We start from the raw sequence: 12,786 nt of genomic DNA on the forward strand, positions 1-12,786 counted from the left end.
AACTTAACTGCAAGCTTGGCAAACACAGTACTGAAAGTACCTTCAGATTTTTGCAGCTCTTCATCAAGTACTTGACATCATATATGGATGGGAAGAAAAGGTTCAGGATATGAAAGAATTCATGCTCTTCTTCTGGAAGCCTTGAATCTGTTAGCAGTTTCACCATGTAACCAAAGTCATAGCCACTATTAGAAAAATTGTGAAAAGAGATGTTACCCAGCAACAGTAAAACGCTTATGTCTGTTACTATTTAGTAGCATTCACCCCCTATTTGAACACATACTTTTCAATGATAGCTGCAAGAAAAGAGAATGAGGTTTTAAAGTCCAGATTTTAAAAATATTTCAATTTAAGCTCCACTACCTTATACATAGAGCCTCTTGTGGTGCAGGGTGGTAAGGCAGCAGAAATGCTGTCTGAAAGCTCTGCCCATGAGGCTGGGAGTTCAATCCCAGCAGCCGGCTCAAGGTCGACTCAGCCTTCCATCCTTCCGAGGTCGGTAAAATGAGTACCCAGCTTGCTGGGGGGTTAATGGTAATGACTGGGGAAGGCACTGGCAAACCACATGGTATTGAGTCTGCCATGAAAACGCTAGAGGGCGTCACCCCGTATTGAGTCTGCCATGAAAACGCTAGAGGGCGTCACCCCAAGGGTCAGACATGACCCGGTGCTTGCACAGGGGATACCTTTACCTTATACATAACTAAAGTACCTCTTATCTCTACGACTCCTATATATCTATATTAACTATATCTAGATTAATTATTTCTGTAGTCCAATCATTTTTTGTCTTGCATTTAGCCAATATTTCTGTAACACCCCCCCACCCCCAGTTTGTTGAGGTAATACATGATGGATATATTGTCTGTCTGAACCAGCATCCTATCTAGAAGATATCTGCAAATGATGTAAATACACAACTGACTGCATGCAACTACAGAATATTGACATGGAAGCCACTGCTGAGCTCTGAACTGCAAGGTCTTCACAGTGGGCACCCCAATACTTTAAGGAGGCTTGTCAGAATATAAACATCAGAGCAAATAGAATATGTTCTATATAAATAAGATAACCTACCCCCAAACATGGGGATCCGAGAGAACGGCTGAACGAATAGTCAGAACTTCTTGTTGACTCTGCTCCCTAGGAGGCTGGTGACCTGCTGACCTGGGTCTTGGGGCATTTTTCCTCTCCTGGAAGGTGGACTGACACTGAGAATACTGGCAGGGCTGTTGTTTATGCCTCTGATCCTTATAAAAGGGAGTTAAAAAGCAATGCTGCCTTAGGGTGAAGCATTGCCTCAAGCAGCTTGTGAAGAAAACACACTAAGTGATTTTGAAGTTGGGTGTTTCTTCTTAATTACAGAGAAAAACTTGTCTGTGGTCTGAGAGAAAAGATCAGATCCTTCAAAGGGGAAGTCCTCAACCTTGTAGCATGTTTCTAGTGGGAAAGCAATCATGTGCAACTAGGAGGGCCTCCTAAAGGCAATAGCTAAGGCCATCGATCTTGTGGCTTCATCAGCTGAATGTTTGTCAGTGGGGCCTTCCATAATGGGGAACACCACAACACCTGGAAAATCTGGGTACAGACTAATCTGGAGATCTGGGTTTGATTCCCCACTCCTCCACATGTAGTCACCTGGATGACCTTGGTCTAGTCAAGATCCTGTTAGAGCTGTTCTGTCAGAGCTCTCAGTCCCACCAACATCACAGGTTTCTTCTTCAAAATCTTATCCTTTGGTCTATTATCATATGTGGTAACATTAATTTTGGAGCTTTAGCAATCCTGAGAATTTGCTCACTGTTAAGCCTAAATTCTTGGCTGGGAGAGAGGAGTTGAATAGACAACCCTTTCTTCTAGGGATGATTTCAGTGCACTCCCAGAGCTGTACTAGGATGCAACTATTCTGACCTCTTCAAGAAGATCCACCTCAGAAGGTACAAAAGGAGAACGGGTTTTAAAGTACCTGATATCACCAGCATGGTATAGTGGTTAAGAGCAGCTGCTTCAAATGTGGTGAGCCAGATTTGATTCCCCACTCCTCCACATGCAGCCAGCTGGGTGACCTAGTGCTGTTCTGACCAAGCAGTCTTGTCAGAGCTCTCAGCCTCACCTACATCACAGGAAGGGTAGGTGATTGTAAGCCACTTTGAAGAATCCTTTGGGCAGTGAAAAGCAAAAAAAAAAAAAAAAAAAACAATCCTTTTTTGCTAAACTCTGGTATAGAGGGGAGTGGACACTGGGACCACTGAGAGTTAAAAATTCTGTTCTGAGCCAATTTTCCAGTCTAGTTCTCAATTTAGTTTGGTTGTAGCTACTGAAACTACACAGGTATAGCTAATTTTAGTTATAAACTGGCTCGAGGGTCTTGGCTAGTTTTCCTGCAGCACAGGAAGGTTTAACCAGAGATCACACAAAGAACAAAGATTAAAAGTGAGGGCACAGGGCTAGCTTAAACTCCAATATCATTTGAAACTTTGGGGTGAAAATGTCATGGCCAAGAACTTTAAAATTCTTGAGGAAAAAATTAACTGAAACAGCAACACTGGGAAGCACCTACCCACATGATAGCAAAAAAGGAACTAAGGGAGGAAGTGCCCCACCTCTGGAGCATGTGATAGTTTTGGTGGAAACACCCCTCCAAGGGCTTTTTAGTTGGTTGAATGACTGTGACTGGCTGGTGCTAGCACAGTCCTAGTGTGGGGCTGGACTGAAGGTGAAGGAAGCATATTCACAAAGTGTTATGAACATAGAATAACACTTAAAAGCAAGAAACATTTCACCAACCTGTGAAATGAAAGCCATTTGACATTATCACAAAGCACTACACCCGAGGTCATAAGCAGCTCTGCAAAATGCAAGGCATCAATTCCCTCCTCCTCATGCTTCTGGAACTGCAGCCCGGAGCTTGCAAGAAGGTCTATAGAATCTTGTGAATACATATCTTCTCTAGGAGGGAAAGGCAAATTAGCATGAAATTTCAGTCCTTGCTGCACCTAAATCTTCATTCTCTTCCCCGCCACGTAATTTATCTTGTTCTTTCATTTCATGACAGAATATGCCAAATTACACAGTATGAAACATGTTCTGAATTTTCATTGCATTATTAACTACATGGAAAGGGTTAAAGAAAGATGTATTTGATTTGCAAGCCTGAATTTTCTTAAGAAGCTGAAATTACCAAAGTGAGGCTATCATTGTTTGGTCACATTGTGAGAGGATGAGTCACTAGAAAAAGACAATAATGCTAGGGAAAGCTGATGGCACCAGGAAAACAACCCAACATGAGATGAACTGACTTAATAAAGTAAGCTACAGCTATCAGTTTGCAAGACTAGAGCAAGACTGTTAATGATAGGATGTTTTGGAGGTCATTCATTCATAGAGTTGCTGTAAGTCACAAGGAACTTAATGATAATTAACTCTCACCAATTTTCCAGTTTAAGTTTGTAGTATTCACATAGTTGAATAGTTTGAAAGGTTGTACAGAGGGAAATGGTAAACCCAAGTAATGTCCTATGGATCTGAGTACTTGGAACTATAAAAAGAAAGTGCTAGCTGAAGTTATCTGATTGCTCTCTTAAGGGTAAAACACATTCCATGAAAATATTAGAGTTTTCGCCCTTTGCTATAAGTTAATTTGTTCTAGACTTACAAGGATCACAGAATGTTCTCTGGATGGAGGAAGCAGAGCTGCTGAGGAACAGAGAGGTCAGCTGAAACAGCCATCTTAGGCTTTGACCTGGATAGTGGCCGTGGACTGTGGCCCATACTCTCACTTGTAGAGGGAGACAATCACATTGCAAGCTGAAAATAGTGTACAAAAGTCTTGTACTCCTCAAAAGACTTATGTCACCAGGCAGTCCCCCAGAATGCTACCATTTAAGGAGTGTTAATTTGTGTCAGACGCAACAGAAAAATCCCCAGATTCCCCCTAATATTGCTCAGAAGTCTCAAACTTTGCCTTCTGTCTCATGGGAGAACTTTATACACAGCACAAATTGGGTACGAGGGTCCTACATCAGTGGTCCGCAATCTTTTTTAGGCTGCGGACCGGTGGGGGGGAGGGCGATCCAGGCGCCACGCATGCACGGCAGCCCATGTGCAAACGTGCATGCGTGGCAGGTCCATGCATGCGCATTTGCAGCATGCGTGGCCACAAACGTGCATGCACGGCAGGTCGCAAAACTGCAGCACATGCGTGTTTGTGGCCACACATGCACGTTTGCGCCAGCGGCCGCGCTTCCCTCTCCCCCCCTCCCGCAGAAAGAAGCTTGCCAGGCCGCAAGCTAATTGGCTGCTTTGGCGGCCGATTTGCTTGCGGCCTGGGAAGTTTCTCACTGCGGGGGGGGGGGGGGGCGGGGGGAGCCGCGGCCTGGCACCAGGCTGTGGCCTGGTGGTTGGGGACCACTGTCCTACATAACAGCAGAATTCTCAGGCATGTTGTAATTTGAGTGGGTGCACTGGCAAGTATGGAAACAGCATGAGGAAGGTTTTTGTGCCACTTCCAACAATACTAACGGGCTGCATTATTTACTGCATAACCTATAGTCACATCCACATATACTACTGATATGTCCTCCATTCACTATATATCTAAGCCTGTGCTGAGACAAAAGGGTTTGGTGCCAAGGTTTGATAGCCGATTTGTACATAGGCTTGTTTTAATTTGCATGTTTAGCAAAAGTTCATGGGGCATGCTTCTGAAACAGTCACCATGACAAAAAAGACGTGTTGTAAAGCAAGGCTGGTTCAGCTGAAAGGGAAAGAGGGAATTGTATTGGGAGCAACTGAAGGCAGTGGTCGCTGAAGGGCAAGGCTTGTTTCACGAAGCTTCGGTCCCAGAAATGACAAAGGAGAGAAAGAGCTGACACTGATATCTGGGAAGATTCGAACAATCCTCTCTGGGAAGAGCAGGAATTGCTGACAGCTGAACTCTGCATTGGCTGCTCTGAACAGTACCCTAATACAGAACTGCTCCCACTTCATCATGCCAGAAGGAAAAGGGAAGCTTCTCATCCAGCACCTTCACCAGAAGTTCCTGCTTCTGCAAGGACTTCTTCACATCTGAGACTTTGCTCTAGACTTGGCTTCAGGAAGTAAACAGGGCTTTCTACTAACTGGGTTGTGAGAGGACTCTGTTCCGGGACAATTAGGGAACCAGCACTTATATCTTTGGGAAGGTTTTCCACAGTTGCTGTTTGTATTAAAATAAATTGGATTTACCTTTTGGAATTTATGAACATTACCCTAGACTTTGAACCTGGCCCCGAAGACTCGAGTGGTTTACATATATAGACACACAAAGACATGTATATATATAATTTAACTTATATAATTATCCTGAGAGACAACACCACATCCAGTCAAGACTCAGACCTGATGTTTGTTGCTGGTCCCACCTATCAAAAATTGTATGCCCCAGACTTGATCTTTGGTGTGGAGCTGGAGGTCAGTCTGATAGCAGTAAATTCTGTGCCATGATCAGAGCACTTTGCCTTAAAGGCTTAGCTCTGCATCCCTCCCCATCCTGTTTAGGCGGAGGGCAGATTTATGCCTGCCTGTGGAGACTTAGGGATTCTAATGGATTTCTCAAAGCTCTGCAGGACCCAATGCCTCCAAGTGACTCATCAGATGATTTGGTTAACAACTGGCAATCCTGGTTATCAACCACCATCAACAAGGTTGCTCCCACCACCCTCTCCACCCGTTTTAATCTAGCCCCTTAGAATTTTAAGGAGCTACGCAGAAAGAAATGGGAGCTGATACAGCTAGAGCGAGTTTGGAGAAAGACTCATGATGAGACCACAAGAAAGCCTTACCAGATGCTTATGAAAGCCTATGAGATGGCAGTGAACTCTGCAAAGGATTACCATGTGGTTTCCACTGCATCTGCAAGCTCACTCAGCACAATTGTTTAGGGTAATTTGGTTTCTTAATGCCCTAGAAGGATGCCCAAATAATACTCAATTGGCAGTTAGCTGTGAGATTATTTTGAGCAATTCTGTGGATAAGATCTTGACACTCTAACATGACCTTCCCCCCATTAATACAGTAAGTAAACTGGAGGCCCCTTAGCCGCCTTCAGTGGATGAGTTGGAAAGCTTTGGAGTGCTCACACAAACTAAAGAGGATAGGATGTTAATTTTGATGAGATCGATTATTTGCCCCTCGGATCTCATTCCCTTGCAGCTCGTAAAAACAAGCAACAAAAGGATTGTGAATCCACTCCATTTATCCCCATCCACTGGGGAATTGAAAGGAGGCAGTGGTTCTACCCCTAACTGAAGAAACCAGTACTTGATCTGTGGGACACAGCCAGCTACCTCCCTGTCTCACATCCAGGTGTTTGGAAGCCATGACAGAATGGCTCCAACTGTCCCCTGAAGTTTAATCCTGCAAAGACCAGAGGTCCTGTGGCTGGGAGGGAAGGGCCTGGAAAAGGAAGTGCAAATACCCAGCCTGGATGGAGTGTACCTGACAGCAGCACTCACTGTCAGGAATCTGGGAGTGATTCTTGTTGCCTCCCTTATTATGGAGGTGCAGATCACTAAAGTAGTGTGTGGCAGACATTTTTTCCACTTTTGCAAAGCTTTGAGCACCCTATCTGGCCTTGGAACACCTAGCCACAGTGATCCATGTGACCTCACCTCCATACTGGACTATTGTAATTCACTCTGTGGGCCTTCCATTGACTCTGATCTGAAAACTACAGCTGGGGCAGAATGCAGTTGCTCAGGTCCATGAAGGACCCATATTCAGCCTGCACTCTGGCAGCTGCAATGGCTGCCAGTTGAATTCCAGGTCAAGTTCAAGGTGGTTTTTGATTTTTAATACCTGCATAACTAAGGGACTACCACTCCAAGTATGTCCCCTGAAGAGTGCTGTGTTTTGCAAATTCCAATCTGTTGGTGATCCCCAGCCCCAAAGTGCATTTGGCCCCAACAAGAGCCAGGGCCAACAAGGTCTGGTAGAATGAGCTGCCAGTGGAGATCTGGGTCCTTTCGGAATTACCAAAATTGTGAAGGGTTTATAAAATGGTGCTTTTCCACCAGGCATATGGTTGAGGCTAAAACAAGCAAGCAGAACATCTAATTGGGTCCCTGTCCCTCCTCTCTCCTTCCCATCTGGTGAAACATTAGATCTTTAAAAACTGGATCACCCCACTAATTTATTTATGGGAGTACTCTTATTAGCAGAATTATCAGTTCCTGAATTGTTTTAAAAAGTGCTTTTGTGTTTTTAATGGTGTACTGAACCTTTGATGTAAGTTGCCCCAAGCCTGCTATGCAGCGAGGAGAGGCCTAAAAATCAAATTAAAGTAAAACTGCCGTAATGTATTTTAATCAATATTTACACCATGTATATGTGTTACATAAGTCACAGCTGATTAGAGCTTTGGAAAAGATCTACTCATTTGCTGCCACAGAAAACACCACCTCCTATACAATAAACTGTTCTTAATTTAAAAGAAATTCTGGTAAGAAGCCAATAAGGTTTTTTTGTCCAGACTTGCAATCCAAATAAATTTGCAAGCCTCCTTGGATTAAGAGACATGCTTTAATAAGGTCTCAAGAAAATATCAATTATTAGCAGCTTCTGGGGTTACAATCTGAGCTTAAGATATCATTCCTTCATGCTAACATGGAAACTGTCTTGCTGTGTTTTTCCCTAGTGACATAACAAAACAGAGAGATTGTCCCTGCTACTTACGTAAGGTTGAATTTGAAGTTGAACTGCCAGGTGTTGATTCCCGCAGGATATTCTCCTTTTTCATTTGTGAAAGTCAGGCCCAATTGGATGATTTTCAGGAGATCAACATTACACCGGAGCAGTTGATACTGATAGTCAATAGAACTACGAAATTCACCAATGGGTCGAACAACAACTCCAGGAAACTCTGTGTCCTACGCAAGGAGACGTGAGGGATTTTACTATAGCAATAATTACCTGGAAAATATAACTAGATAATAGTATCAAAGTTTGACCACTTAATAGAATACAATTAAATCTCCAGTATTATTAATGCAATGACTACTTGTTCTCCTATGCTCTCAGCCTTTTAAGGAACTTGTTTGTTCCATTTATTTCATCTGGAATCAGAAAATTTTCCCAACTATTTCCTATTACATTTTCAATTGGATGACTGTGTTTGTTCTGTCTTTCCAACATTCCAAAGGTTCAACTAGCGAATCACACCCTGTGCCTACTGAAGCTGGAGCAGCATCCTCCACAGAATACAGAGAGGCCTTTAGACCAGTGGTAGTCAACCTGTGGTCCTCCAGATGTTCACAGACTACAATTCCCATGAGCCCATGCCCTAAGCATTTGCTGGCAGGGGCTGCTCCCATGAGCGTTTGCTGGCAGGGGCTCATGGGAATTGTAGTCCATGAACATCTGGACTGTTTGTGGAGCAGTTCAGATGAATCAAAGTGGCATGAATACTGAAGGTTGCATCGTGACATGTACCATCTGTGGAATGTTTGTCTTTTTAACTCAGGGGGACAATTTTTACAAATGCAGCAAGTGCAAATTAGTGGCTCTACTGGAGGAGAAGGTCCGGGGAGTAGAAAAACGATTGATTACAATGCAGGAGGGAAATCTATAAAAACAAAATCAGAGGAACCTAATGCAGGAGAGTAATAATTGACTAGTGGAGGTGACAACATTCCAGTTGAACTATATAAAATCTTAAAGGACGATGCAGTAAAAGTGCTACACTCAATATGCCAGCAAATTTGGAAAACTCAACAATGGCCACAGGATTGGAAAAGGTCAGTTTACATTCCAATACCAAAGAAGGGCAATGCCAAAGAATGTTCAAACTACCGCACCATTGCACTCATAGCAAAGTTATGCTCAAAATCCTACAAGCTAGGCTCCAGCAGTATGTGGACCAAGAACTTCCAGAAGTATAGGCAGGATTTCGAAGAGGCAGGGGAACTAGAGATCAAATTGCCAAAATATGCTGGATCATGGAGAAAGCTAAGGAGTTCCAGAAAAAACATCTACTTCTGCTTCATTGACTATGCTAAAGCCTTTGATTGTGTAGAACACAACAAATTGTGGCAAGTTCTTAAAGAGATGGGAATACCAGAGCATCTTATCTGTCTCTTGAAAAACCTATATGCAGGTCAAATGTCAGGATCAGCCCCTCTGATCTCTGCCAAGATTTGTGGTTGACCAGAGAAACTCCATGTTGGTTTGATGTGTGTTGTTTGAAAAACCTTTTGTAACCCATTTACAACCCTGAACTACTTCACACTGCCTTGTGTATCCTTTCATGCTGTTTCTCTTTCTTGCAAATGTTGCTCTGTGCTTTGTTATCTGAAAGGGACGGCGCTTGTCACCCAAGGCCAGCCAGACTAGAGACGGTTTGGCAGGAAGCCCAGGATGGCAGCTGTGAGAGGGGGGGTAATTCTACCCTGGGAAAGAGGGGGCATTTGGGCGGGAAGGATGCATTGATAACTGCTTGCTTGCTATGTATCGATTAGAATCAACTACAGACGTCAGAGTATTCAGATCTACTTCCAATAAAGCTTTCTATTAATCCAGAAGCCTAGTAGTGAGTCTGTCTGCCTTTGACAGTTAGTCAATTCTCACAACCGTCTTTCTCTGGGCCGGGATGTCGAACCACAGAGAGGATTCAACCCAGGACCAGCCACTGCCAGACAGACCGGCAGCTTCTGAAGGGGGAACCGAGCAGGCCACCAGCAGCATGGCTGAAAAAACCCCCACTGGGACACATCCCAGGATAGCGGTCCGGACCGTCGCCAAGTCTGGGATGGCAACTGCCCTGGACAGCCCATGGGGAAACTTTTATTTGGAGAGACACATTACAGATCGCAGACGCTTCTCCAGATATGACAAACCGGCAGGGGTCGAGTGGGGACCGACGCTGAGGCAGGGGGTCCCCAACCAGGAGACAGCGATCCTCCTGGAGAACCTGGAACTCCAGGATCGAATGGACCATATGCAAGTGGCTTGCGATGGTGGCAGAGGATCCGGACGAGGATCTCCAGCAGGGCGCACGCTTCTTCTTGGCCGAATTGCGGTGCCCGACACTGATCCCGGAGGGAGTCGTGAGGCTAGCGGCCTCGAGACTGGCAGTACGAGAGGCGGCTGCTCCAGTCGTGGGTGGGGGGAACCGCTGGCCGTGGTGCTACCGCAGGCAAACCATCCACTGGCCGGCCAAGCAGCCCCGAACCAGCCGCTGGGGGACACGCAGGCAGGGCACGCTGCCCCAGCCCCGGTGGCGCCCACGGACGGGTGCCGTCATTGCCAATTTCGCACCCACTTCAACGGAGACCCCGAGGAGTTCCACGGTTTCCTGATCCAACTCCAGGGCTACATGGTGGAATTTGGCCACACATTCCAAGACGCAGCCGATCGAGTTCGATTTGTGGGTGACTGTATGGATGGCGAGGCCGCAAAATGGTTCATCAGCCTCTTCAAGTACACCCAAGCCGAAGTTCGGAATTACGACCGTTTCATCTGGTGCATGCGGGAGCACTTCAAGGACCCATTTGAGGCAGAGACTGCAGAGGAGAATCTGCAAAACTTGAAGCAAGGGTTCATGTCCATGGGCCAGTACACCCGAGAATTCCAGAAACTTGGTAGAGGCACAGCAGGTCCAGGGCCTGTGCAAGGATGTGATCAAGAAGTGTGTGAATGTGGATGACCCGGAGACCTTGATGGCCTGAGTGAGGTTGGCCAGTGAAGTAGAGAAAAGGATGCGCCTGGCGGCCCAACTTGATAAGGAAAAACCCAAGGAAGTGAAGAAGCCAGCAACCCCGAAGCTGAATCCCACACCAAAATCCTCCACCACAGATGCAGCGAAGTGGTCTTGGCGCCGTGAGAAGGGGCTTTGCCTGGGATGCGGAGGACAGGGGCACTACACCAACTGCCCCTCCAAGACCACCACCCAAGAAAAGTCTCCGGGGAAGGCCATGCCCGGCAAGCCCACCGCCAGCCCGGTGAAAGGACCGTCTGCAGGAAAGAAGTCAGTGAAAGCGCTGCTGACCCCCTTGCTGGAGCCTACTCGTCCTCTACTAGCGAGAGTGGGACCGAGGATGGAAGAGCCTCGGGGGAGCCTTCGGGAAACGAGGATGACCTACTGTGAGGCGACCCTGCCAGCAGGTCCGAGGCAGGGGCAAGCGCTCGGTGAGTCGCATCCCCCTACTACGCCTCCCAGTGACTTTGACTGTTCCTGGGACGGGGAGGAATGTGGGGGTGTAAAGCATTCCTCTTCTTAGAAGACTCGATATGCTTCCGCTGTCTCAAATATTTAAAATTAGGAAATGAAGGCAAAAAGGTTGTATTACTAAAAACATGCGCTGGAAAGCCCCGCTTTGCACTTAGGAGGGGTTTGTTACAAAGCAGCAGAGATGTACTTTGAGGCTTCTGAATGATAGTAAAACCCTTTGTGTGTGATTGGGATTGTGTAGCGTTTCCACCGCAATTAGGTCAGCATGTTTCACTTGATCACTTGTGACGTGGCAGTGATGCGCACCGCAAGTAACCTCTACGTTCTTTTATCATTCTTTTATTGTTTTAAACATGTTTCATTTTATCTTACTAATTCCTGCACTCAGCTTTTAAACCAAGTAGTCTCCACAAATTGTGATAAGCTGCAGCAAATTAACAATTGGAACCTACACCTGTTTATATCGCCTGACCTTGGACTTCCACAGCTTCTTATATAAGAACAGTTAAAACAGTAGCTGGGATTAAATTTAGCCAAATTCACTTGGCAGTAACAGTTAGAATCATAGAATCATAGAACCATAGAGTTGGAAGGGGCCATACAGGCCATCTAGTCCAACCCCCTGCTCAACACAGGATCAGCCCTAAGCATCCTAAAGCATCCAAGAAAAGTGTGTGTCCAACCTTTGCCTGAAGACTGCCAGTGAGGGGGAGTTCACCACCTCCTTAGGCAGCCTATTCCACTGCTGAACTACTCTGACTGTGAAAATTTTTTTCCTGATATCTAGCCTATATCGTTGTACTTAAAGTTTAAACCCATTACTGCGTGTCCTCTCCTCTGCAGCCAGCAGAAACAGCATCCTGTCCTCCTAAAAGTGACAACCTTCCAAATACTTCAAGAGGGCTATCATGTCCCCTCTCAACCTCCTTTTCTCCAGGCTGAACATTCCCAAGTCCCTCAACCTATCTTCATAGGGCTTGGTCCCTTGGCCCCAGATCATCTTAGTTGCTCTCCTTTGTACCCTTTCAATTTTATCTATGTCCTTCTTGAAGTGAGCCCTCCAGAACTGCACACAGTACTCCAGGTGTGGTCTGACCAGTGTTGTATACAATGGGACTATGACATCTTGTGATTTTGATGTGATGCCCCTGTTGATACAGCCCAAAATGGCATTCGCCTTTTTTACCGTTGCATCACACTGCCTGCTCATGTTTAGTTTACAATCCACAAGTACCCCAAGGTCTCGTTCACACACAGTGTTACCCAGAAGTGTATCCCCCATCCAGTAGGCATGCTTTTCATTTTTCTGACCCAGATGCAGAGATTTACACTTATCTTTATTAAATTGCATCTTGTTCTCATTTGCCCATTTTTCCATTGTGTTCAGATCTCGTTGAACTCTGTCTCTATCTTCCGGAGTATTTGCCAGTCCTCCCAATTTGGTGTCATCTGCAAACTTGATGAGTAGTCCCTCCACCCCCTCATCTAGATCATTAATAAATATGTTAAAAAGTACCGGGCCGAACACAGAGCCCTGAGGTACCCCGCTAATCACCTCTCTCCAGTCTGATGAAACAGCA

The 12,786-nt window shown here is 45.6% G+C and overlaps 1 protein-coding gene across 6 annotated transcripts in view; it reads right to left on the minus strand.

The window, feature by feature from the left end:
- Positions 1-12,786, minus strand: part of CNOT8 (CCR4-NOT transcription complex subunit 8) — a 36,202-nt gene that overhangs the window by 4,484 nt on the left and 18,932 nt on the right. For all 6 annotated transcript variants that reach the window (XM_077326447.1, XM_077326448.1, XM_077326451.1 and 3 more), the window contains exons 3-5: positions 7,714-7,907; positions 2,788-2,949; positions 41-185 (exon numbers count right to left, since the gene is read on the minus strand). In XM_077326447.1, coding sequence (XP_077182562.1) covers positions 41-185; positions 2,788-2,949; positions 7,714-7,907 — 501 coding nt within the window. The remainder of the gene's footprint in view (positions 1-40; positions 186-2,787; positions 2,950-7,713; positions 7,908-12,786) is intronic.

Source organism: Paroedura picta, chromosome 3, assembly GCF_049243985.1.
Source record: "Paroedura picta isolate Pp20150507F chromosome 3, Ppicta_v3.0, whole genome shotgun sequence".
Classification (NCBI taxonomy): domain Eukaryota; kingdom Metazoa; phylum Chordata; class Lepidosauria; order Squamata; family Gekkonidae; genus Paroedura; species Paroedura picta.